Source organism: Cucurbita pepo, chromosome 9 (assembly GCF_057944985.1).
Source record: "Cucurbita pepo subsp. pepo isolate OVF chromosome 9, ASM5794498v1, whole genome shotgun sequence".
NCBI classification, from domain to species: domain Eukaryota; kingdom Viridiplantae; phylum Streptophyta; class Magnoliopsida; order Cucurbitales; family Cucurbitaceae; genus Cucurbita; species Cucurbita pepo.
The window spans coordinates 2,213,604-2,239,016 of NC_141806.1; the positions used below are offsets into that span (position 1 = coordinate 2,213,604).

Here is a 25,413-nt window from a genome sequence, read left to right on the forward strand (position 1 = left end):
GAAGCCCGGAAGAAAAGCCGATCTTTAAAAACCATGAGTGGAAGCCTAGAAGAAAAACTGGTCCTTAAAAACTATAAGGGGAAGCCTGAAGGAAAACCCGTTTAAAAACCATGAGGGGAAGCCTGGAAGAAAAGCTGGTCCTTAAAGTCCGGAAGGAAAGCCCGTTTAAACCATTACCAACTTTAAGTATTTTAAAAATCTAAAACCAAAGATACTGATATTTTGACATTATTTCATGTAACTCTTCGAGGTCCACCGAATAAAGCTTGGATTGTTGTAGTTACTAAATCTTCTAGTACTTAAACAATTGGATGGACCATACAAAAGACTAGGTAATTATTTGTTAAAAAGATTATTCCAAATCTTATTTTTAATGTGACGTAATAATCCTAAATTTGAAATACTATTTATTTATTTTATTCTATTTTTTCAAGATGTCATTGTGATTACCAAGAATTTCCCCATTTTCTTTTAAATATTTTTGGTTTTTTAAATTATTTTTTAGTTCTATAATCTCCCAACTGTTAAATCGAAGACAAATAAATGGAATAACAACCCACGCGATTCACGAGGATGTCCAATTCTTATTGGACATTCAAATTTATAGTCCACGTGAAAAATGAGTTAAATTTTCCTTTTTTTTTTATTTTTTATTTTATTATTATAGAAAAACCATATATAAGCTCGTTATTATAACATCAATAATATCACTTTTATTAATATTAGCCTTTCAATTATGCTCATCTCTATTTTGTATTTCATTTAATAACTAATAAGATAATACTCTACTAAATAAATTTAAATGAATAAACACGTCACTCGTCATTTATATAAATATATTTATAATTTATACTTTTTTAAATATCAAAATGTTAAAAAAAACAAATTCAAAATTTAAATTTTAAAATATAATTAGCACAAATTTATATTTATTAAATAATTGATTTTTAAAAATTCAAAAAACATAAATTTATTAGACGAATTTTATAATTAAAAATTTAAAAACTAAAATTATAATTTAACTTATTAAAAATACTAAATTACAAATATACCCTTAAATTTGGGAATTTATTTAAAATATATATTTATTCTCAAATTTTTCATAAATATTTTAAAATTATAAATAAATAAAATTGATAACTTAAAATGTGATAAAAATTGATAATAGTGGGGCTGAGGCGGAGGCTGATTACTCTATGAAACAAATAAAAATGGACAATATCTATTAGCGGTGGGCTTAAGCAGTAATAAATGATATCAGCTTCTAATTCGACAAATTGACAATTTCAATTTTGATTTGCCGGCTATTTGTTTCATGGCTCTAATTTGAGCAGATTCTACTCTGGAGACGGAAATAGCCACGTTAATAGCAGGTCTGATTCCAGCAGATCCGCACATAAGAATATTTATGATGAAACATCATAAATGATATCAGAGTTAGACATCATTAGCCTATAAAAGAATGTATCGAAAGATCTTATATCTATTAGAGAATGAAACTAAGTATATTTTATGAGACTGAAAGTCTCTCACTAATAGATATGTTTTTAAATTGTGATCGGACCTTAACGGGCTAAAATCGAGCAGCTACTAGGCGTGGGCCCCACAGTACAATTTTTCAATTTCAGAAACTCTGGGCACAGTGCCTACCCGCCTTCTTCCTTTTCCACCTCCAACCTATAAGATTCAACTTCCCTCCCATTTCATTCCCCACGGATCTCGCTTCTATTCTCTCCTTCTCTCTCTGGATTCACTTTCCGCATTTTCTTCCTCCCTGTTTTTTTTTCTTGTTTTGCTGAAATTTGTTTCAATTCTGATTGGCGAAGTCGCTTTCCATGGCGATTTGTAGAGAATTGGCGGGTGAAAAATGGGTGTTGATGACCACTGCACAAACGCCGACGAACATTGCGGTGATTAAGTATTGGGGGAAGAGGGACGAGGCCTTAATTTTGCCTGTCAATGATAGCATCAGTGTTACTCTTGATCCGAGTCATCTCTGCACTATCACCACCGTCGCTGTTAGTCCTGACTTCGAGAAGGATCGAATGTGGCTCAATCGCAAGGTAAGGTTTCTGGGAACTTCTCTATCTTTTGCTCATTTGGTGAAATTGCATGTGATTTTGGAGATTTGTGGTTGTTGTGAACTTTAGTCAACGGTGATTTTGATGAAATTGATGTCGTAATCTTCTCTGTTTTGGAATGAAAATTTTGGAAGTTTCAGTTCTCCTTTAGTTCGTAATCCACGGTAGCTCTTTTGTTTGATGATATGCGTTTGATAACACTAAATCCAGGAATGGATGTATAAGTTTTCTCTTGAAAAAAGGATTCAGTGTTGACTTAAGTCCATGAGGTTGATGCTCGGCTGAATGTGGTGGTTCCAGTAACAAAATCAATTGGAAGTTCGTTTTTGGCTTGAAAACTTCTATGGAGAAGAGATCTTATTTTGTGTTGGGCAATGGAGCTTACTACTTGCTTGGATGAATGTAGACCTCATTTCTCTACTCTTCTTGGTCCCTTTTGCCCTCTTTGATAGCGTGAATAATACTGCAGTGGACATTTTTGTGAGATCTCGCATTGGTTGGGAGGAGAACAAAACATTCTTTATAAGGGTGTGGAAACCTCTCACTAGTAGACGCATTTTAAAAACCTTGAGGGGAAGCCCAAAGCGTACAATATCTGCTAGCGGTGAGCTTGAGCTGTTACAAATGGTATTAGAGCTAGACACCGGGAGATGTGCCATCTAGGGGCTGTCATGGACACAAGGCGGTGTGCCAACAAGGATGCTGGGTCCCGAAGTGAGGTGGATTTTGAGATCCCACATTGATTGGGGAGGAGAACAAAACATTTTTTATAAGGTTGAAGAAACCTCTCCCTAGCCGGCGCGTTTTAAAAACTGAGGGAAAGCCTGAAAGAGAAAGCCCAAAGTAGACAATATCTGTTAGCGGTGGGCTTGGGCGGTTACCGTTTTAGTTTCTGAATGGTGCTTGAAATTATAGAATCTGAAGTGCTCAATGATTAGAAGGCTTTAGAATGGTGTCTTCTTATGCAGAAAGTAGAACTTTAGAGGTCAAAGATACCATGGATTCTAGGAGATTACTTTTTGGCAGGTCTAGTAACTTCCCATCAGAATTCCTTTCCAGACACTTAATTGAAGGGTTTATTTTCCCGTGGGTATCTTGTTGTTGGCTGTACCAATGCCCCTTGATAGGGTCCAAACCAGAACCCGACTAACTACCTCATATGATCGATACTGCTCGTAAAGTGGGAACGTACATTCATGTATACATTCCTAGACACAATTACCATCGTTTCCCTATCAAATTGTAGGAAATGTGATGCAATAAACTTTCACAACTTTGTTTCTGTAGTTTTTTTGCTGGTTCATGATGGGGTTTCTTTTCTGGTTAGTGTAGGAGATATCTCTTTCTGGAGCCAGGTACCAAAATTGTTTGAGGGAAATACGCAGTCGAGCTAACGACGTTGAGGATAAAGAAAAGAAGATTAAGATAGCAAAGAAAGACTGGGAAAAGTTGCATGTATATATTGATTCATACAATAATTTCCCAACTGCTGCTGGCTTGGCTTCCTCTGCTGCCGGTTTTGCTTGTCTTGGTAAAAACCTGACTTCACTCTTAATTTTGGAATTCTCTTTTCGATTGGTTTCGGGGCTTACGGTTTTGCGAACTAGAGGGGTAAGGGAGATTAAAGGAACATATAGACATGTTGTTTCCATTAGATATGTGGGAAAATTTTGAAAATGTTTGCAAAAAGGACCGAGGATCTATTTGGAACGACCTTTCAAGTGCTTAAATTTTTTGTAAACATTTGGAAAGTCATTCCAAACAAGCTCCTATCGTTTATCTCGATATGTTGTTTATTTGCCATATGGTACATATCTTATGAAATATAATTAATATTACGCTGGTATCTGCAGTCTTTGCCCTGGCAAATTTAATGAACGTCAAGGAAGATCATAGCCAGTTGTCTGCTATAGCAAGGTATCCTTGTCCTTTGTCCTTTTTTTTTCAAATACAATCTTATGGCTGGTTTTATTGTGCCATCCTTTCTTGTTTGGGTAGAGCGCTTTCGGGTCGACCGCATAGTCATAATATAGACTTCCAATATAGTAGTGTTCTTTTAATTTGGATTTGTTATCTGTTATTTCAATGGAATTTCTGATGTTTAATGACATTGATTCATATATTACGAAGTAATCACGACTATTTGAATCATGCAGGCAAGGTTCGGGAAGTGCATGTCGTAGCTTATATGGTGGATTTGTGAAGTGGAACATGGGAAAAGTAAGTTTATCCATTCATATGTTTAAATTTGCAAAGTTCAGGAATGTGACCTGTTCTTTTACGCATATAATCCTGATTTCTGATATACATTATTGAGATTAGTTCTTGTGTTTTCTGATGCACCATTAAGGAAAAGGATGGAAGTGATAGTCTTGCAATTCAACTTGCTGATGAGAAGCACTGGGATGATCTTGTAATAATCATTGCTGTGGTGCGTAGCTTTCCTCTCTCTCTGTTTGTTTGTTTGTTTTTTTTTTTTTTGTTGTTGTGATGAGCAATAACTATGCTTTGGTTTTTTAAATAATAATAAAATGAAAAGGGAGGACAAACTGTTCTCCAATTGGCTTGGATGACACAATGACATGATTGTTCATGAAGGCTTGTGTGAGATCCCACCTTAATTGGAGTGGGGACCGAAACATCTTTATAAGGGTGTGGAAACCTCTCCCTAATAGATGCGTGTTAAAATTTTTGAGGGAAAGCTCGAAAGGGTAAGCCCAAAGAGAATAATATTTGCTAGTGGTATCAGAGCCAGACATCGGGCGATGTGCCAGCGAGGACGTTGAGTCCCAAAGGGGGTAGACACCGGACGGTGTGACAACGAGAAGGGGGTGAATTGTGAGATCCCACATCGATTAGAGAGCGGTGGACTTGGGCTGTTACAAATGGTATCAAAGCCAGACATCGGGCGGTGTGCTAGCGAGGACGTTGAGTCCCAAAGGGGGTAGACACTGGATAGTGTGACAACGAGAAGGGGGTGAATTGTGAGATCCCACATCAATTGGAGAGAGGAACAAGTGCCAACGAGGATGTTGGGCTACGAAAGTATGTGGATTGTGAGATCCCACATCAATTGGAGAGGGGAACGAAACATTCTTTTTAAGAGTGTGGAAACCTCTCCCTAGTAAAACCTTGAGGGGAAGTCAGAAAGAGAAAGTTCAAAGAAGACAATATTTGCTAGCAGTAGGTCTGGGCTTGGGCTGTTAAGGCTCGGCTGTAAAAGCCGACCTCAAATCCAAAGAACAATGTGAAATGAATTATGATAAATAATATCCAATAGTTAGCATAGCTTTTCCTTCACTCTCCAGTAATCTGCAATATAATTTTCTATCTTACTTTCAAGGTAAGTTCGCGACAAAAGGAAACAAGCAGTACATCAGGAATGCGGGAAACCGTAGAAACAAGTTTGCTTTTACAACATAGAGCAAAGGTATTCGAATTAAAAAAAATTATTGTTCTCCATACTCCATATACATTTCTATTCATCTCTCTTTTCTTTAACAGGAAATTGTACCAAAGCGTGTATTACCTATGGAAGAAGCTATTAAAAATCGAGATTTTCGGTCGTTCGCACAACTTACATGCAACGACAGCAACCAATTTCATGCAGTCTGTCTCGACACTTCTCCCCCGATATTTTATATGAATGATACATCCCACAGGCAAGCTTAATTACCGAATCGACCTATAAGATTCACATGACTTTCTCCTGCCATTTTGATTAAAAATCTTTGTTTCATTCTGACAAAGAAACAATGTTTCAGGATAATCAGCCTTGTTGAGAAATGGAACCGTTCTGAAGGAGAACCACAGGTCTGATTTCTCCCCTTTCTTGATTTATGTTGGCAGGGATTTTAAATACTGATTTGAGATAGTGTTAAAGATCGCTAATTTAGAGAATGATCGTGAGTTTATAAGTGATGAATACTATCTCTATTGGCCTTTTGGGAAAGCTCAAAGCATACTATTATGGAGATATGTGATTCTTAATATGGTATTAGAGTCATGCCCTTAACTTAGCCATATCAATAGAATCCTCAAATGTCGAACAAAGAAGTTGGGAGCCTCGAAGGTGTAGTCAAAAGTGACTCAAGTGTCGAACAAAGGGTGTACTTTGCTCGAAGACTGGAGTCGAGCCTCGATTAAGTGGAGGCTGTTCAAGAGCTCCATAGGCCTCAAAGGAGACTCTATAGTGTACTTTGTTCGAGGGGAGGATTATTGGGAGGGAGTCCCACATTAACTAATTTAGGGAATGATCATGGGTTTATAAGTGAAGAATACTATCTCCATTGGCATGAGGCCTTTGGGGAAGCCCAAAGTAAAGCCACAAGAGCTTATGCTCAAAGTGGACAATATCATTCTATTGTGGAGATTTGTGATTCCTACTCTTCTGGATGATTAAAATGAATCAAACTTCCAATAGGATGAATAAAAGAATGATTCTATAGAGCTCAATGGAAGTGCTGAAGATTTTTCCTTATTTCAACCAAACTTTCAGGTGGCATATACTTTCGATGCCGGGCCGAATTCGGTTCTGATTGCACGTAATCGAAAAACCGCTGTATCTTTGCTTCAAAGGTTGCTGTTCTACTTCCCTCCCAATGCCGAAACCGTATTAGACAGGTAATAACTGGATTTTGAGAATCAATCAATCTATAACTGTATTAATTTCAATCTTGTGCATGATAAATATTCTTTCTTCCATCAGTTATGTTCTTGGTGACAAGTCAATTCTTCAAGATGCTGGGATTAATAGTGTTGAGGATATTGAATCCCTCCCACAACCTCCAGAAATCAACAGTTCATCCCAGAAATACCAGGGAGATGTCAGTTATTTCATCTGTACCAAGCCCGGGAAAGGGCCGGTCGTGCTCCCCGAGAGTGAATCGCTACTCGACCCGAAAACCGGGCTGCCAAAGAATCTCTAGGGATTGTATTAGTCCTATGCAATGTTTTTACTGAAGGCGAGACTCGGAGAGTTCGGGTTAGATGATCGGTCAACCGAGTATTCTAAGGTAAACTTGTGTTTGTTCACTTTAATCCAGTTAATGTTGAGAATAATTTCAGTGTCTTAGTATTGTTTGGTTGTTTTGTTTAGTGGTGAGCTTCCATTGTCAAAGAGAGTAAAATCATGACAAAATAAATGAATTGAGAATGAATCTTCCCTTCTTTCATTGTTTGCATCATCATATATGTTGATATCATTAGAGGAGCTAAGGCTGATGCTAAATTTATGAAATTCGGAAAAAATTGCAGGTAGGTTTAGTCTCGGTTGGAGATGGGAACAAAGTATTTCTTAGAAGGGTGTGGAAACTTCTCTCTATAAGACACGTTTTAAAACTGTGAGGCTAGCGACAATACGTAACGGGTCAAAGTGGATAATATCTGTTAACGGTGGGCTTGAGTGGTTTCACCTTCTTTTCATTCAATCCCATCATTGCACTTGCTGTCGACAATATTTTAGTTTTTTCTTCTTTCGCCTCCCATTTGAACTGTTCCTCTTCGTCTTAGAATGGCGACCCATGTTCCAAACGCACGAGGAGACAAATTCAATGACCTACGATTAACACAAATGAACGATGGTGGACAAACTCGGGTGAAATTACCACCTTACTTCCATAGTGTCACAATCGCACTTTTAATGGTAGCGGACTTGCGATTGTGCGGCACTCACTTTCCAACGACAAGTGAGCTAAGCTAATTCGTTCTTGCGTCGCCTACGGCCAAGCGACGTATCCTCGAGCCTCTGGCCTCGATTTTAAGAGAAGGTTTTAAAAAACGAGGGCAGAGAGAGATTTTTGAAAGAGACATTATATAAGCAAGCAAGAGAGAAATAACGGCTTACACTATAGAACCTTGGGTAGGGAGAAGTTGACAACTAGTCGTATCCCCCTATAGTACATAAAGGGTTCGGCTTGTCATGGGCATGCGGCTATGGGCGACACGCCTTGGACGAGCATGACCGTGACACATAGCACACAATGTGCATAGTGTTAGATGAACACGGCTCTTCACCCACTTTGAGTGTAAGTTCTCATGGCTTTACTTTGAGCTCCCCAAAAGGCCTCAAGCCAATAGAGATAGTATTTCTCACTTATAAACTCATAATCATTCCCTAAATTAGCCGATGTGAGACTTTCATCGTCCAACACATAGATCACATTCGTGAGCACGGGCGACAAAAAGGAAATGAAGGAGAAGAGATCAAAATGCAAATAAATAAAAATTGAAGGGTTAAATTGTTGAGTTAGAAAATTAAGTGACTTATTCTATAATTTTGTAAAATTTAGAGCTATAAAATTGTTTAATTATCAACTTACTTTCGGACAAACCTTATTTTGGCTGGATATTTATTGACCGACTATTAAAAGGGGAATTCCGAAATACCCAAAGTAGAGGGGCCAAATAGCAATTTACCAAATTTAAAAATCTATGTATATAAACAATCGATCGGATGTCTGTGAAGAACCGGACGAAGGACTGGCGGGAATATCTCGCTTGCAAGTGCATCTCCTTCACTCTACTCCTCCCGCTCTCAAGTCGACTTCGCTCCTCTCGATGTTTCCTCGCTTCTCTCGCTCTACTCCGCGTAAAATTTTCACTCCTCGTCTTCTCTGTTCGACTCCTCAGGTTCGTCTCCGTTTTTCTATCTCATTTTGAATGAAAAGTTGTGTAATGTGTTCGTATATTTGTTGTGATATAGAGTGCTTCTTCGGAGGCTGGTTCTAGTTCGAGCAGTGTTGGTGATCTTCTCGATTATCTCAATGAGTCCTGGACTCAGTTTCTTTCTACAGGTATTGATTGCTTTTGTATCATCTTTTATCGCTATGTTTTTTTTTCTTTTTTCTTTTTGGTGTTTCGATTCGAAGAGGAGTTCCTTGCGTATTGACTGGATAATAAATCCTAATTAGCGCTGCGGCTGCTAGTTTTTTGATTCCGTAGAGTGATTTGAATTGTTTCGAGTCGACGTGTTCGTTTATTCTTATTATTGTTGTGCATTAATGATTCGTCGTTCACTTCTCACCTTGGAGGCCGAGGTTTGGAATTTTTATGGCGGAATCTTAGATACCTTCGATTCAACATTCTGGTGATAGAATTTATGATGCGGATACCTCGGTCAGTGTTTTTTATCTTTATCTTTTTTTTTTTTTTTTTTTTTTTTTTTTTGCTCGTAGCCGAAGCGAAACGGCATTTAGTTGCTGCTGGTTTTCATTTGCTAAACGAGGATGAACAGTGGGACTTAAAGCCTTGTGGATGCTACTTTTTTACACGAAATATGTCTTGTTTGGTTGCCTTTTCCATAGGAGAAAAGTGAGTTCTAGAATTTTTGTTCTAATTTTCAGATCTGCAAATCATTCCGCTTATTTGTCATTCAATTTATGTGGCTTATGAAACTACAGAATATAGTCAGCCACTTGACTTGTTTTGCAAGATTTTGCTCTTGGTCTACTCATCAGTTTGTAGCTTTCCTTGCGTCAAGCTATTGTGCTTTGAGAGCTCTTATTGATTCTTGTGAATCGCCTAGTGACTTAAAGAGTGAACAGGCAGTTCGAATGGTTGCTTTATTTGATAATGAAGAGGTAATAGTTTTACTGTGTACTATATGAATGATATGCAGACCGGAAGTCTTGCATCTCTTGGATCGGTCAAAGATATTTGCATATTCACTCTCTGCCACATATAAATTCTTTATAGTTTGATCATGTCTATTGCTATGATAAGATAGTACTGCCTGTTAAGTATAAAACTGAAGATTTTAGGCACCTTTGATCACCAGAAATGCAATCTATTTCTGTTTTCTTCAGCCATTAGAAAGATGAGTAGAAGTGAATTTTCTAGATAAGGGGATGAATGATCATCGGTCCATACTCTGGTGGTACACTTTCTGCTAGAGGGTAAAGCAATACCTTCCTAGCGGATGAAAACCAAAAGAGATCAGAAGTTTCCCAATCATTTTTATTCCAAGTTCTCTATGTTTTGTGAAGAATTGGAAGAATTATGTAGGCGACAGACAATGATGATAATTTGTAACAGCCCAAGCCCATCGCTAGCAGATATTGTTCGCTTTGGTCAGTTACGTATCGCTGTTAGCTTCACAGTTTTAAAACGTGTCTACTAGGGAGAGGTTTTCACACCCTTATAAAGAATGTTTTGTTCTTCTTTCCAACTGACGTGGGATCTCACCTGATTTGTCGAACCATCTAGCGATAATATAAAATATAGAGACTCGCCTTCAATATGGAAGTATCCTCTCAATATCTTCTAGTTTTCACTCTTATGAGAAAATGAGGGAAAGCTATGAGGTTCTAAAATCAATCTTCCAACTGATGTCTATGTCTTACTACACCGCACCATAATCTTAGTAAAAGAGTGCATCCCGTAGAGTTATTTCTTGTTTGATACCTCCAAAGCTATGTTCACTTTTTACATATTATCTTATTCTAAGCTTCCAACTCATCTAGCTCAAATTCTATATTCAATCCCAAGCATCCTTAGCAAGATGTCTGCTGCATCAAGATCCTTCAGTTATTCAAATGATCTTCGGAAGGTCGTTGATGAGTGAAGGTTCTTTCTGCAAATAAAGAATTTTCATTTCTCTATTGTTCATATGAATTATCTCTATTGTTCAAACACACACATATATATGGTCGTTAACTTCTCCTATTTAGGTGGGCTCAGGTTCAATTCAGGGAGCTGGTGCACCCACCATGTTTCAGGCCATGAGGCGCATAGCCAGCTGCTTAGGCCAAGGATACGTTGGTGAAGGTGCTTTTGAGCGCGCTTTTAGGCAATCATTTCTCGGTACGTTCAATTCAAAGTAGAGAAGGATTTTTTTTTCCCTTGAAAGATCAAGTACTATATATTAAACGTGCGAACTAAATCAAGTTAGGAAAAGTAACTGAAATAGTCGAGTAGCAATCTTAAACTAATTGCGAGTTATGAATTTGAAAAAGTTGGAGGAGGTCTGATTTAATTTCAAATGCTTTGCGTCTCATCCAAATTTTTCATGGTTTAATTTGAATCACCTTTTATCTGTTTCCTATGAATAAAAAAATACTTTCTTACACAGTTGTCCTCGAGTCAGAGCGTCGATATTATTGTTGGTGCATCCACATAAACACTAGGTAGATGTAAATTAGTCGGAAAAATTACATTTTCAACAAAACACTTGTGTACTTTATTAGAAATCACGAACCTCCACAATGATATGATATTGTCCACCTTGAGCATAAGCTCACATGACTTCTTTTCTTTTTTTTTTCTTTTTTTTTCCCTTAAAAGTTCTCATTCCAAATGGAGATAATATTTTTTACTTATAAATCCATGATCATCCTCTTAGCCAAGGTGGGACTACTCTTAATAATACTCGAACATACTTCCTCGAACATACTTGATTAGTTTACAATAAAGATTAATTTGAACACAACATAGGAAAATGTAGTATGCTTCTGTTATATATCTCAACTTCTAATTTCTTCCCTCTATAATTGTATTCTAAATAGTTCATCCAAATTTTATGGATAAGCATGAAGAAGAACACCACAGGCCCGAAATGCAAGTAGGAGTTGTCATAAAGCACAATGCGAACCAGCGCTATGCTACAAGCGGAGTCACATCTTTTCTTTTCAGAGAAATAGGCAGAATTCATAACTTACCAACGCCAGGTTTGTCACGGGCTTCTACTGTTTCCCAGTACTATCTATTATTTTAGTTCTTCCGCTGACCGAGTCCAGTTATGAACATTCCCTTAACCATATGCTAATTTTCATTCTACTGTTGTGAACTGTTATTAATATTGAAATTAGATATGGTTCCTTTCTGAGTACCTAAATTATAACTTTGATTGATTCCATCTAAATTTGGCATATTTTGGTAGATTTTTTGTTTTAGTTTTTTTATTTAATTATTAATATTTACAAATGCTGCGTGTGATGATGGTAGGATTTTGTAGTGAGAAATGCCACGGGTTGTGGATCTACCATTGGTCCAATACTTGCTTCTGGAGCTGCCATCCGTACAGTGGATTGTGGTATCCCTCAACTTTCTATGCGCAGGTACATACATAGCTGATTCCTCCTCTTCACTGTATGCTATTGCACTCCATTTATTAAAGGGGTTTTGAAATGGTAAAAATTATTCAAAAGCATGGGTTTAATTATTTCAAATTAGTTTTTATGGTTTGAATATTGCCTTTGAAAATATAAAATCAAAATTTAAATTAATTTTAACAAAATTGATTTTAATCATTTCAAAATTACTTCTAAATGTTGTGATGTCATTTTGTGATCAGTAATGGGGTTGATTTTCATATCATTATTAGTAGGAGAAAAACTCATAATTGCCTCAAAATGGACCCTGTCTTGCGGGTTGACCATTTTATTTTTTTAAAATAATTATATTTGTGTTTGAATTGAAATCATATATATATATATATATATATATATATATATATATATATATATATATATTGTGAATTAATTTTTTTTAAAATGGGAAACGTAAGTATCTCCGGCCAATGGAGTTAAATTCTTTTTCACATTTTGGAATAATTTTAATTCGATATTTTTGGACCATAGATTGGTTAGAGTTGACAGACTGTTATCAATAATTATTTTAAGTCTTTGATTTTTTAAAAAAAAAGATGAGTTTCTAAGCCTTTTTTATATAACTGTTTGATTTTTTATTTTTGAAAATTGTGTTTGAATTTTGAAAACATTTGTAAAGTGTATATGAGAAATGGAGAAATTCATACCTAAAAAAGTGTTTATAAGCTTAAATTTTTTTAAAATAAAATAAAATAAATATTTAAATAGTTACCAAAATTTGGCTAAGAATTCAATCTTTCCTATAGACAAATTGGGAAAAGTCGGGTACACTTTTTGAAAAACTAAAAATGGTTAGTACAAGCTGCATTAATGTATTTACATGCCCGTCTTTGAACATAATCCATGTAGGCAAGTTGTAGTAGACACAGCTTACAAGTGTATTTCAAGGCCTTTTATGAAACGTTTTCGAGAATTGACAGGAAGCTGAAGCTGGATGTTTGATTGGAGGGAAAGTGGAACAACACAACAAAAGGTATTTACTACCCATTTATGCCTTCTCCTAACATTTACATTCGAAATCAAACATAAAATGCTACACATTTTTTAAACTAAAAAAAAACAAAAACAAAAAAATTCCAAATCCATCACCCTCCCTTTTAGGCGGAAAACAGGAACAAACTTAAAGGCCTCATTTAACAACTATTTTTTATTTTAAACCATTAGTAATAATTTTATCAGGCTCTACGTTTTCAAGTGTTGGCTTCTAATTACTTTTTGATTTTTTGTTTTCAAATGAGACCTTTACGACATCTGATTAATTTTAAACCATCCATAGTTAGTAATAGTTTACCGTTCCCTTTCTGAAAACAGTTTTAATGTCAGGAAAGAATTTGAATTTTGGAAATTTCTTTTTCTTTCTATTTTTTTTTTTCGAAAACAAACATCTGAAGAACAAAAGCCACGGAATTTTATTAGAAAAGATTAGGCTAGTAGGAGGCAGACTCATTAAAGATTAGGCAACTAGAAAATTGAAATATATTTTTAAAGCTTGATTTTTTTCTGGATACAAAAATGACTATCAGATTATTTTTCAAATATGAAATTAAAAAATTATGACATCTAATAACCATTTGAATTTTTTGTTTTGAAAATAGTGAATATTTTACCATTAATTAATGAACCTAAGGAGAAATAGTATTTATATTCGTAACTTTTTAAAAACTAAAAAATAAAATCCAAGTAATTACTAAATGAGCCTAAAATTAATTAATATTTACCAAAACTTGCTTTGTTTTTCAAAATTAATAACAAAAAACAGAGAATAAAATGATAGTTAATCACATCACAGAAAATTGTTTTATCCTCGATTCAAACTAAAAAGTCGTTTTCAAAATTGAAAAACAATATGTACTAAAGAAAAAAGGATAAAAAAAGGATAAAAAAAGGATAGCCATGGTATTGGGGTTGTTTTTCAGTTTAAAAATCAATCAAATGCTTGGGAAGTACAAAATCTACGCTTATCATTAAATAAATCTGATTTGACTTCAGATATTTAAATTCGAGTTCATTAGCAATTAAAAGGTACATTGTTTATGAATGTACATCTCATTCTACAGTTATTTAAAAATATATTAGTTCCTTAAGCGTTAAAAATAAGCAGATAAAACGCTTGCAAGAATAACGTTATATTATATTTTTTTCTTTTTATCAAAATTTTGAAGGACTCTAAAACTTCAAAACCTATCCAAGCAAAATTACGAACCAAATAACCATATTTACCAAAGAAGAGAGAAAAGGAATTTGTATCTTACACTGTGGATGCTGAAAGGGATTAATGAACGAATAATCAAGCCATCTCTCAACTAGCTCCAGACGGCTGTAGAAGAAGATGTATTAATCAGAGACCTAAACATTCAGAGTATAGGTAAGCGAGGCTCACGAATGGACCTCAAATAAATCAAGCAATTAGCGAAGACAAAGCAAAGACATCCTTTCCAAACTTCGGCGATCCATTCGGAAACTGTGGGCCTAACAGTTGTATGCTGCCTTATCCTTATATCATTAGAAATGAGAGCAACATGAAAATAATAAACTAGATCATTCTATATCATGTTTTTTTTATTTAATGTACCCCATACTGTTTAAAAATTCTGTAATAATTTTCAATTCATCCCACACTATTATTGATGAATATTAAAATTAGATGATCGAGTAAATTACCGACCAAAATACTATTGATGAAAATTAGGATAACAAAATTGTCATCTAATAAACGAAGTTTTCTTCTAATAGATTACTTTTTTTTCTCCTAGTAATTCACAAAATAATGTAAAAAACTATTATTTCAAAAGTTACAATATTATCTTAATATTTTATAAAAAATTTTAAACTACCATTTGAGTATAAACCTTTCAAAGTTGAGACCCTGAACAAATTTCATTTAAAAAATTTCATTTTAGGTCTAAAAATTTTCATTTTAGGTCGCTACTGCAGAATTCTAAATATGATAATTTTGAAATGCTCGTATGGTCAAATGTAAATGTAATATTGAAAATTTTGAAAAAAAATAATGATATTTAAAAAAATGTAAATTGATAGGTATTTTTTTAATTTACCCTCCGCTATGTTCAGAGCAAATACCTTCGTAGAAGACCTGCTGCACATGCGAGACGAATGCTTTTTCTATTAACTTTTCAACGTCAAAGGGAGGCAAAAGAGATTGTATAGCTCTGCTTGTTGGTGCCACTTTCAATCCATCGACATTCTCGATCATTCTAAAAACATGCAAGAATCATCCAATGGAACTTATTGTGGGAAGCATCCACATAATGTTCATAAAAGTAATAGGTCATTAGATTCTACCTCAGTTCTCTATGCTCGGCCCCACCATTTGAGGAAAATAAGCATTAAACGAAACGGTGTAGGCTTAGCCGATGCCCTTATAGAGACAAAGCTAATCCAAAAGCTAAAGGCAAAAAAGGATGTTAGCAAAATAAATCGAAGAAACAAAGCTGGTAAATGCTTTAAAGGTAAGGAATAAAAAAGTGCAAGTAGTTAAAATGACTATACAATGGGATCTCGATGGAAGCCAATTGTTTTTCCTACTCAATCTTTTTAGATTGATAGAAAGAGCACTTCAGGAACATAAGCAAGTATAGTGGTTTCATCCTCGATGCTGCATCTGAAAGAATGGGAAAGCTGACCAAAAAACTATTCTATAACCGACTCTTGTTGCCGAATCGAAGGAGCTTGACTTGTTCCAGGCTCTAAAAGAGTTTTCTTCAAGCAATCTGTCTTTCGAGATTTTTGGGTTGCATGTCCAAGGCAATGTTTTTTTTTTTTTTTTTTTTAGATTGAGATGGATTGATTTTCGCTATCGTGCACCTTCCAACAACTACCGGTTGACCATATACAAGCCAAAAGAAACAAAATCATGTGAGAAATAAAGGAAGATACCAAAATAAATGGAAGTTGAGTTTAAATGGAAAGAGTTCTTGATGTTCATACCGAGAAAGGGGATGACGAACTTGCTCATGACGAGGAATAAAAGGCATTTCAGGCTGCTGGAAAAGATACCGAGAGGAATGCAGAAAAATGCCTGGATGTGTAGTGTGCATCAAACCTTTGAACTAAAAGGCCAAATAACTCTACGGAGGGCCAGACCTTATATCTTCAGGGCAATGGGCACCTGCACAGGGAAAGAGTGGCCGAGGTTGAGATTCAGAAGAGTCCTATCCGAGCAGAGCCCGAAATTCGTTCACAACAACAGGACGTAAAACTCTGTTTACCATGGTTTTTCCATCTTAACTACCAGCTAATAAACCAACAACAAAATCAGCAAACAAACTAAGTAAACAACGAGCTATAATAGATGAAATCCCTAAACATTGTCTTTATTGGATTCTTAAACTTTTAAAAATTACGTCCATAAACTTTATTCAAAATTCTGTGTTCAATAAATCTTTCCTATTTGATGTTTTTTAAAATTTACAAACTTAGGATCATAACAGAAAATTCAATTTCATATCTAAGAGATAGATACATTAATTTAAAAAAAAAATGATAAATATGTAATGGACAAAATTAAAAGTTTGAGGTTTTTAAGGTTCATGAACTAAATAAACACAAATGAAAATTTAATGACTAAACTTGTAATTTATCCTAGATAATATAAGGATTCTCTACCTAACAGAGACCTGAACAGTAACCATCAGCATTGAATCATTAGCAAGAGAAATCGAGTGGAAATACTATGAGCTCAATATAGACCTGTGTGTGCATCTAGTACAGAAAAGGAAAGGAAATCTGCAATCGATAGACAGAAATTTTATTTAATTTTCCTTGTACAAAAAAAGTTATTGGAGACTTCGTCTTCAGAGAAATCAAGTGGAAAGACTATTAATCACCTTCACCACCACTACGTGCTCAATGTAGATTATGCACTAAAAGGAAAGGAAATCTACGATATAGTCACCAATTTATGCTAGCTACCTTGTACAAAAAATAAATGTTTACTTTCCAGAAATCAAATGGAAAATCTACTTAGAACACCGCATATAAGAACTCAACGTAGTCATGCATGCGTATAGAAAACAAAAGGAAAGGAAAGGAAAAAGAACCTACAATATAGTTAGAAATTTTATTCTATCCGCCTAGTACAGAAAAAGCCATTAGAGATCATGTAAGCATATCGAGAAGGAAATGAGACTCACAATATCATAAGCAATTTTATTCTATCTGGTTTTAGACATGTAATTGGAGTATTCCTCCGAGAAATCACCACCGATAGCAACAAATACCGGATAAATAACACGATGTCAAGTGGAGTGATTCAGACAAAGTAAAACAGATGGCGATGTTCGTCGAGACGAGTAACAATAAACCACTTACTCGTTAAGCGTTTGCAAGGATTCTGAAAAGCCTCACGAAGCAACCGATCAACCTGAAGAATAGACTCGTCGAGTTCATTGCCAGGAATCGAACGATCGAGTGATCAGCACCGGTCATGAACGATCGAGAGTCAGCGACCTTCCATAACTCAGGACTTTCGAGATCCTCTGCTGCAGAGTTCTCCATAATAAGAAAAATGACAAACTCTATGCTCTTGGCAGCAATCGAAGCATTAGAGAACAAAAAAGCATCGAAAACAACGATCGAAGGTAATCGACAACTCAGATTGCATGATAAATCTCTAGGAGTTAAGGCTTCAGTGTCGGAAAGCGGCAGAACAAAAAAATTAATCGAGGTATGAAATTTGGCGCGATTGATGGCAACGTTGGATTTTCCTGTGCCATACAGATCGCAGCAAGACAAGAAATAGAGAAAAAATGCACCAAAACGAAGATCGCAGATAAATTATGGAACTCGAATTGCATTGAATCTCTAGGAGTTAGGGTTTCTCGCTCTTAGTCCCAAACTGAACTTCGGCGGGAAACTGTAGAACGAAGAAATAAAACATATTTTTTGGACTCCGACTTATTTATAGCGTAGGAAATGTTTGAATATTATTTATTTATTTTTAATATTTATTTAATTTTCATTTTTCGGTACATTTTTGTCACAAGTTTTATTATCTCAATTTTCGAATATGTTCTTTTATTTTTTCAACTTTATCGAAAACATATATTACTATTATTTTTAATAAAAATTAATATCGGCAACTTTTTGGGATCATTTTTGTCGTGGTAAAAATGTTGAAACTATGACCTAATAGATTAGCCATTTACATTTTAAATAATTTTAAAATACATATAAAATTTAGCAATTTACAAATAATATTAAAGTATTTTAAAATATTTTAAACTGCTAAACCCTAATTCTGTTACATTTAGTTGTCAACTCAAAAGTGATTAACCACAACGTCACCTTGAGTATTTTCTCTCTGAATTAGATCAACTCAATGTTAGTTTTTATCATATTATTGTAGTAGAACACAGAAAAAATCATATTATAAAAGTAGAACATAGAATATTATTTGTTAGAAATCACGGACTTAGAATATTATTTGTTAGAAATCACAACAGACTATTCCTACTCCTACTATTCTTTGAACATAAGATTTCATGACTTTGCTTTTGGCTTCTCCTCATGATTTTACTTTTGGTTTCCCCAAAAGGCCTAAGGCCTCGTACCAATGAAAACAGTGCTCTCTTAATTAGTCAATGTAAGACTACTTTTCTCAATGATTCTTAACCGTCGTCCCCTCAAATAAAGTACATCATAAAGTCTGAATAGATCTCTTAAACATCATAGGATCCATCGTTAAAAACGTTTTCAATGGAAATAATTATTAAAGTTTAATCAAAGACTAGTTATTTTTAAACTAAGCAAAGTGTATAAAATAAAGTATAACATCTTGGATATGAAGGAAATTATAAAATAAAAAAAAATAATCAAATATTAAGGAAATTGCTTCCAAAAAAATTATAAAAATTAATCAAATATTAAGGAAATTACTTCCAAAAATACTCTCAAATTTCAAATATCAAGGAAATTTTTTTTTTTTTTTTTTTTTTTTTTTACCAAGATATTTTCAATGAATTTCTATAAATAAATAAATAACAGAAAACAATTTTCAGCATATAATCAAACCTATAATTAACATTCACCATATAATCATTTACTAATACTATATTAAAACAGCATATAGAAAGGTGTCGAAGTAGTACCCAGATTTTTCAACATACGAGAAGCTGAAGTTATGTTGTATGCAGTATGGTGATTGAGGCATCCCTCAAATTTACACATTCAAAGTATGAGCTTCATGCTCTTCATATAAGGAGTGTCACATTTCTAAAGATTTCATACCTGCCCATCTAATGTGAAAACGCCACTCGACCCCTCAAGTAGCCGAAACACAGTTTTCATTTCCCACGCATCCATCGTTGCCCTTGCAACAAGAAAGGATATTTGTAGGGCGTGGCGTATGTGTGTTGTTAATTTTAAGGGAATGCCATGGAAATGAAACTGAAACTAATTGGTGCACTTACAGGATTTAGACAGAGTGTGTAGGGAAAAACTGTGGAATCGATGTTGACGAGATTACGAGGTCTCCAATTAGTACTCGAGCTGGGCAGGCTACGGATCTCTCTAGATCCATATATTCGATGATTTTCTGATCCTGGTCGTGTCATTGGCATTTCATTTGGCTGAAGCGTTAGCGTTCGTACCAGCACAGCTCTGAGTTTTAGTTTTGCAATGATGAAGAACCATATCCTCCCATGCGCTGAAGAAGTAAACAATATAACTTAAGAACTGGAACGGAACAACTTCATGGTAAAAGAGAAGCCAAAATAACGAATGGGGAGATATAATAGGGCATGATGGCTATGCCAAAAAAGCTGAGCTAGAAATCAACAGTACTAGCCATGTCAAAAGAGCACAGTGCAAGAATTCATATTAGCGGGAGTCCCACACGACAGGCTATTAGCTCAGTGGTAGAGCGTGCCTCTGATAATTACGTCGTTGTGCTGGGCTGAACGCTCTCAGCCACATAGATAGTTCAATGTGCTCATCAGAGCCTGACCTTGAGATGTGGATCATCCAAGAGACATTAGCATGGTGTAATTCTCCTGATTGAACCGGAGTTTGAAACCAAACTTCTCCTCAGAAGGATAAATAGGTCTATTCATATGAGATCCAATGTAGATTCAAATTTCTATTCACTCGTGGGATCCAGGAAGACCACCTTGGCTCCTCTCTTCTCGAGAATCCATACATCTCTTATCAACATATGGATAGCTATCTCTCGAGCTCAGGTTTAGGTTTGGCCTCAATAAGAATAGGAAAATAAAACAGAGCACTAACTGTCCTTCATTTTGACTGTAACATTGTAAACAACTGAAGGACCAAAGATTAAAGAAGATGATAACATTGTTCTAAAGCTTAAAACTATATCAACAAATAGTCAAAATCATTTTTATCCACGTTTTCATCTTTTCTCGTTTGTTTGAAGTTCAACTTACAGAGAATGCAAGGATAGTGTAGGCAGGGTAACAGTTGATATATCATTAAAAAAAAATCAAATACCTTCGTCCAAGATCTTGCAGGTAAATTCCCAGCGAGTTGCTGATTCTTTGATTTAACTTTTCGTCATTATCAGTAGCAAGAGCAACCTAAACAGCTCGGCCTACTAACGCAAATTCCAAAGCAATGAGCTTCTTCATCAACCATAATCGATGCAAGAAGCTCCAATGAAACTGATGGTGGAAAGAAGCATATTAAGTCTCAGAAAATATAGATGCTTCTTCTATGCCCACCTCAGTCTTCATGCCTGCCCCCTGCCATTTCAAGTAAAAAATGTACACCGAAAAGCCCATAATAAATCTTAGCTACCAGATGGCAGGGAGCAGGCATGGCCCATGCCCCTTACCGGGGCCGCGCTAATCCAAAACTTGCATCTGGTTGCTGTTGGTATTGCTGCAAAACCATAAGATCAGGGTCAAACAGTGTGTGAATGAAAAAGAAACACACTCCGGTACATTGTCTTTAAGTAGCCAGAAGAAAGGTAGCAATCTAAATCATACAAGGACGATAATAAAAATCATTCGAACAAAAGGAAACGCTTGGCATTCAGTAGATACTTCCATTCAGTATGATAGTGTCGAAGCTACTCAATAAAATATCACCAGCACAAACATCCAAGGAAGGGAAGGACTTGCACAGCTTGGCATAAAAGGCTTGTTTCATCAAAAATCAGATTCGATAAAACAGTTCGCAAGCACGAACCTGTGAAAAGGGTTGATGAGCTTGTTCGTGCGGATGGATAAAATGCATTCCAGACTGCTGACAAGGATACTGAGAGGAATGCAGGTACACGCCAGAAGACGAATGTGCATCAACATTTGGATTAAAAGGTCTAATCATTGCTTCTCGATGACCGTACCCCAATCCTGCAGGAGATGATTGGGCATTCCATGGCCCAGGTACATGTGGAGGGAGTGGTCTAGGCTGACATTCCGAAACAGCCTGTCTAGGAGCAGAGCCAAGTTGGGGAAATTCAGTGTTGTAGTTTACTGCAGGAGCGTACATGGGCTGCACAGTGTACGGCCCACCACTGAAGCCGAACCCAGGGTCAAATCTCTGCATATACCTGAAGAAGAATTTACAACCAGACATTTGGCTAAACCGCTATCCCATCAAGAAAATTCAGGATGCATCCCAAATGGAAATTTTTATAAATAGGAAACCGATACTTGTCAATTAAAACGCCCTCTTTACTTCATTCATCTAGCAGTAACTTTATGATTTAAAAAAAAAAAAAAAAATAGGATAAAGCCAAGAGAATAATGGATGCATTTCATACCTATCGTAGTTCCTGTCATAATCGGGGTCCTTGCTGTCAATCTCACGATCTCTAAAAATGGCTACTCTACTATTTGGTTTGTGCTGCCTACTAGGCAGCTCCTTGTCAGTCCTACTTCTACTTATTCTACTGCTACTCGTAGAACAGTCAATCAAACCCCTACTAAAATTTGTATCAGGAACTCCAGAAATCATCTTCTCCTCAACCTTTGCAGCACCCAAGGAACCACGAAAACTATCCTGCAGTCTAGGATCAGCATCTACTTTCCCACCAGCATTACTACCTGAATTGCTGCCGGAGTTAAATATTCGAGCACGAGCTTTATTATACTCCTCCTTCCTTTCTTCCACACTTTTAGAACCCCCTGATTTTGATGAACTTGAACTTGCATCTCTGGCTACTTGGGACCGTTTCTGTGGCCTCTGTTTGATAGCAACCTTCATGGTATTATTTTCTTCTGTGGGTAGATTTACAGGAATATCTGCAAGTCGGATAGCTGGAAGACGGCATTCAGAAGTCTTGCGAACAATAATTTTGGAACCAGACCCATCAGGTAAACTGTTGTCCAGTAGAACCATGGACTGCAATGAATAATGTTGGGCTACCCGATGGGCAGCTAACCGTAAATATGACGTAGGCAACTGCTGAAACTCTAGTTGTTGTCGAGCAGGATCACAGATAAATTTCTCAACATCTTGCTCCATGCGCAAAACTAAAACATTGAAAGTACACAATATCATCAATAGAGGGAATAGATCATTAATACCATGTTTTCAACAAAATAAATGAAGCACTGCAAATAAGCCACAGGAGTACAAGTCAGAATTCAAGTAGACGTGGAAATGAGTTTGTAGGCACCGTTGTAAAGTGCTTTCTACCTTTAGGTTGCCTCATTTTTCATTTTGTCTAACGATATTTCGGCGTCCAAACAGGAGAAAAAATGCTTTGAAGTAAGCAACAAACTTCCAGATTACAAGAAATTTAATTCCTGCTTATGCTTTTACATGGTGATGGTTTTTTAAGAGAAACAATTTTCCCAGCTAAGGTGAAAAGCTATAACTCTATTTGTGTCCACTTTGATTTTATAAAGACTAAGTACAATTACAAAAGGCATCGAAATGTGAAGACCAACAAAGGCATGAAATTTATCTAAATCTAGAACCTCTCCCCAACCCATACAACTATACTTTAAGTAGCCCCCTATTTCTTTCTATCCATATTCTCCCTGTATGAAAGTTCCAATGGAATTAAGCTACGAAATCTTGTGCCTTTGCTCCAGAAACTGTGCCCACAAAACAATTCCTCGATATTTTCTTAAAACCTCCAGGCTGGAAGCACCCACGAGACTTCCAGCTCAATGAAGCATCCACCTCGCCACAGATTTTCTGACAACTATAATACTTAGTTCTGTATGTGGCTCTAAACCATTTTCCCATCAATGCTAACCCTTTTCTTCATCGTAATTGGTTTCTAACACCAAAAATCAAATTATTTCTTTCTAACTTCATATTCTGTCATATTGCCTATGCCAAATAATTTCATAGAACCTAAAATTCTCCTTTGAAGACTTCACCGTTCTCACAAGGCAACTATTTGACCTTACTACATTCTAAAAACCAAAATCGTCCTTCTAATCTCCAATCCTAATCCCCAATCCATAGATATTGGAAGAACAAATCTTTCTGAAAATCTCATCTCAGTTGAAGCATCAACATCCTCTTGCCATAGATGGTCAGCACACTAAATTACTTAATTCCAACCAAAGTGAAACATTATAAATTCCATGCTAACCCTTTAACTTGCTAAATGGCTTTTTAGGCCGACCCCCTTCGATTATCACTACTTAAGTCCTACAACTCTTTTATCAGTTGTTCCTTCCATTCCACCACCCTACATAAATTGGACAATAATCAACTAAAGAACTTCCACCCATCTACACTCTTCCAAGATCAATTAGCCACCATTGCAAACCTTTATCTTGGAATTGATTAAAACTGCATCGCTTAGTTTAATGATATAATTCTCAACCAATGTCAAGCCGCTTATCCAAATTCGCTACATAGTTTTTTAGTAATAATACTTCTAATGTAGTTAATCCAACTAGGAGGTTTCTTTTTTCTTCTAAGTATGAAGTTATGATTGTGAATTATCAGTTTAGATAAAGGGTATATCTTATTTTCAAAAATAGAAAGTAAACAACATCGCTCTCTTACTCTAGCCATTTTAAAATTCGCTTACTTATGGCCCAGCTTCGAGGGGGCCATGGCCAGCCACTTTATACTATCTCCCACGTACCAAATATGGATTAAAGAACTCATGAACCCAATCACACTATCCATAATACAGGAAGGCTAAATAAACGACTTACTTGATAGGCGCTCCCTAGGGTTATGCAAAGCCTCGCGAAGGAACTGATCAACCTGATTGATAACATCTTCGGAAGCCCTATCGGGAGTAGAAGATGTCGACGCGGAAGGGGACGGAAACGAAGCGGAAGAAGAATGAGAACCAAGAGCAGCATCGGCAACGGAGTGGTCCAATGATTTGGAATTCTTCAAAGGAGACGAAGAAGGGAGCATCAATCGGCTCATAGCCTCGTCCAAATCGGCGACCTCCCATGACTCCGGTGCTCCGAGATCCTCAACCGCAGAGCCGTCCATGGCGAGACGAAGGACGAGAACTCTAAAGTCCTGGCACGAAGCGAGACATCAAAGATCAGAGAGTAAACGCCCCCAATGAGGAGATCGAGGTAGCAGACGGATTTAGGGATCGGAATTGCATTTAGGGATTAGGGTTTCGACTTTCGACCGCCGTGACGGATGACGGAAGACGAAAATCAGAAGAGTCTAGAGAGAATTTGGCGACGGGAATGATTGATCAAGAAAGTTGAATGGTTGAGACCGTGTCAAAGGTTTGCGTGGCTCCGACGCGCACGATATCCTCTCTCGCGCCTCTTGGTTTGCGTGTGCAAGTCTCGGAAGTGTTGGCCCCTCGTGGATCGAAGATGGGTACTCGGGCTTTTCATTAGAGATTTCCACGCTACATTCATTTTCTCTTTCGAAATAATAACTAAAATTTCATAAAATTTAAATATCAAACATTTAATAAAAAAAAAAAGTGTCCGAGCCACCACCACTTTGACCGATCGACGTCATCCTCACAATTTTAAAACACGTCTACTAGAAATAGGTTTTCACACTCTTGTAAGGAATGTTTCGTTTTCTTTTTCCAGCTGATATAGGATCTCACAATCCACCCCCTTAGGGTGCCAGCAAGACACCGCTGGCACACCACCCCGTGTCTAGTTTTGATATCATTTGTAACAGTCCAAACTCGTCGTTAGCTTATATTGTCCACTTTAGCTCGTTACATATTGTCGTCAACTCAGTCTTAAAACAAGTTTACTAGATAGAGGTTTCCACACCCTTATATGGAATTATTTGTTCCCTTCTCCAGTCAATGTGGGATCTCTAAATCCATT

General features: G+C 36.2%; 3 protein-coding genes and 1 long non-coding RNA gene across 12 annotated transcripts; 2 read left to right on the plus strand and 2 right to left on the minus strand.

Moving 5' to 3' along the window:
• The first annotated feature begins 1,669 nt into the window (after nucleotides 1-1,669).
• Nucleotides 1,670-7,255, plus strand: LOC111801410 (diphosphomevalonate decarboxylase MVD2, peroxisomal). Its single transcript, XM_023685402.2, has 10 exons — nucleotides 1,670-2,063; nucleotides 3,414-3,612; nucleotides 3,935-3,998; nucleotides 4,238-4,301; nucleotides 4,432-4,512; nucleotides 5,425-5,511; nucleotides 5,586-5,743; nucleotides 5,846-5,894; nucleotides 6,580-6,704; nucleotides 6,790-7,255. The coding sequence occupies exons 1-10, from the start codon at nucleotides 1,836-1,838 to the stop codon at nucleotides 7,007-7,009; spliced, it is 1,275 nt and encodes a 424-aa protein (XP_023541170.2). The 5' UTR covers nucleotides 1,670-1,835; the 3' UTR covers nucleotides 7,010-7,255.
• Nucleotides 7,256-8,176: 921 nt separating this feature from the next.
• LOC111801495 (putative aspartyl aminopeptidase) lies at nucleotides 8,177-14,494 on the plus strand. 2 transcript variants are annotated; one of them, XM_087126590.1, is made up of 7 exons: nucleotides 8,177-8,711; nucleotides 8,785-8,875; nucleotides 10,751-10,883; nucleotides 11,585-11,746; nucleotides 12,024-12,136; nucleotides 13,108-13,160; nucleotides 14,350-14,494. In XM_087126590.1, the coding sequence occupies exons 1-7, from the start codon at nucleotides 8,536-8,538 to the stop codon at nucleotides 14,492-14,494; spliced, it is 873 nt and encodes a 290-aa protein (XP_086982716.1). In that variant the 5' UTR covers nucleotides 8,177-8,535. The 2 variants fall into 2 exon arrangements, with proteins under 2 accessions (XP_086982716.1, XP_086982717.1); XM_087126591.1 differs by lacking the exon at nucleotides 14,350-14,494 and having other exon boundaries at nucleotides 13,037-13,274.
• Nucleotides 14,383-18,204, minus strand: LOC111801496 (uncharacterized). 6 transcript variants are annotated; one of them, XR_015422343.1, is made up of 7 exons: nucleotides 17,519-18,181; nucleotides 16,136-16,316; nucleotides 15,698-16,022; nucleotides 15,491-15,593; nucleotides 15,269-15,402; nucleotides 14,576-14,680; nucleotides 14,383-14,504 (listed from the first exon to the last, which is right to left on the minus strand). It is a non-coding gene; the product is annotated as an uncharacterized LOC111801496 (long non-coding RNA). The 6 variants fall into 6 exon arrangements; XR_015422341.1 differs by having other exon boundaries at nucleotides 14,576-15,402; nucleotides 17,519-18,204; XR_015422344.1 differs by lacking the exon at nucleotides 14,576-14,680 and having other exon boundaries at nucleotides 14,383-14,533; nucleotides 17,519-18,176.
• A 1,036-nt stretch (nucleotides 18,205-19,240) lies between these two features.
• Nucleotides 19,241-24,892, minus strand: LOC111801833 (uncharacterized). Of its 3 annotated transcripts, none has more exons than XM_023686014.2 (6): nucleotides 24,301-24,892; nucleotides 21,933-22,644; nucleotides 21,356-21,719; nucleotides 20,657-21,046; nucleotides 19,618-19,853; nucleotides 19,241-19,517 (listed from the first exon to the last, which is right to left on the minus strand). In XM_023686014.2, the coding sequence occupies exons 1-4, from the start codon at nucleotides 24,590-24,592 to the stop codon at nucleotides 20,996-20,998; spliced, it is 1,419 nt and encodes a 472-aa protein (XP_023541782.1). In that variant the 5' UTR covers nucleotides 24,593-24,892; the 3' UTR covers nucleotides 19,241-19,517; nucleotides 19,618-19,853; nucleotides 20,657-20,995. The 3 variants fall into 3 exon arrangements, with proteins under 3 accessions (XP_023541782.1, XP_086983291.1, XP_023541781.1); XM_087127165.1 differs by adding an exon at nucleotides 19,995-20,153 and having other exon boundaries at nucleotides 19,241-19,853; XM_023686013.2 differs by having other exon boundaries at nucleotides 19,241-19,853.
• Nucleotides 24,893-25,413: the final 521 nt, after the last annotated feature.

Excerpts from the sequence above, each read along its gene's own strand:
- LOC111801410 (XM_023685402.2), top strand. The coding sequence starts at position 1,836 with ATGGCGATTTGTAGAGAATTGGCGGGTGAAAAATGGGTGTTGATGACC. Across the intron at positions 4,302-4,431 it reads TGAAGTGGAACATGGGAAAA|GAAAAGGATGGAAGTGATAG; the intron begins GTAAGTTTATCC and ends TGCACCATTAAG. Across the intron at positions 4,513-5,424 it reads TTGTAATAATCATTGCTGTG|GTAAGTTCGCGACAAAAGGA; the intron begins GTGCGTAGCTTT and ends CTTACTTTCAAG.
- LOC111801495 (XM_087126590.1), top strand. The coding sequence starts at position 8,536 with ATGTCTGTGAAGAACCGGACGAAGGACTGGCGGGAATATCTCGCTTGC. Across the intron at positions 8,712-8,784 it reads TTCTCTGTTCGACTCCTCAG|AGTGCTTCTTCGGAGGCTGG; the intron begins GTTCGTCTCCGT and ends GTTGTGATATAG. Across the intron at positions 11,747-12,023 it reads TCATAACTTACCAACGCCAG|GATTTTGTAGTGAGAAATGC; the intron begins GTTTGTCACGGG and ends TGATGATGGTAG.
- LOC111801833 (XM_023686014.2), bottom strand. The coding sequence starts at position 24,592 with ATGGACGGCTCTGCGGTTGAGGATCTCGGAGCACCGGAGTCATGGGAG. Across the intron at positions 22,645-24,300 it reads CCCTAGGGAGCGCCTATCAA|TTTTGCGCATGGAGCAAGAT; the intron begins GTAAGTCGTTTA and ends TCAATGTTTTAG. Across the intron at positions 21,047-21,355 it reads CTCATCAACCCTTTTCACAG|CAATACCAACAGCAACCAGA; the intron begins GTTCGTGCTTGC and ends ATGGTTTTGCAG.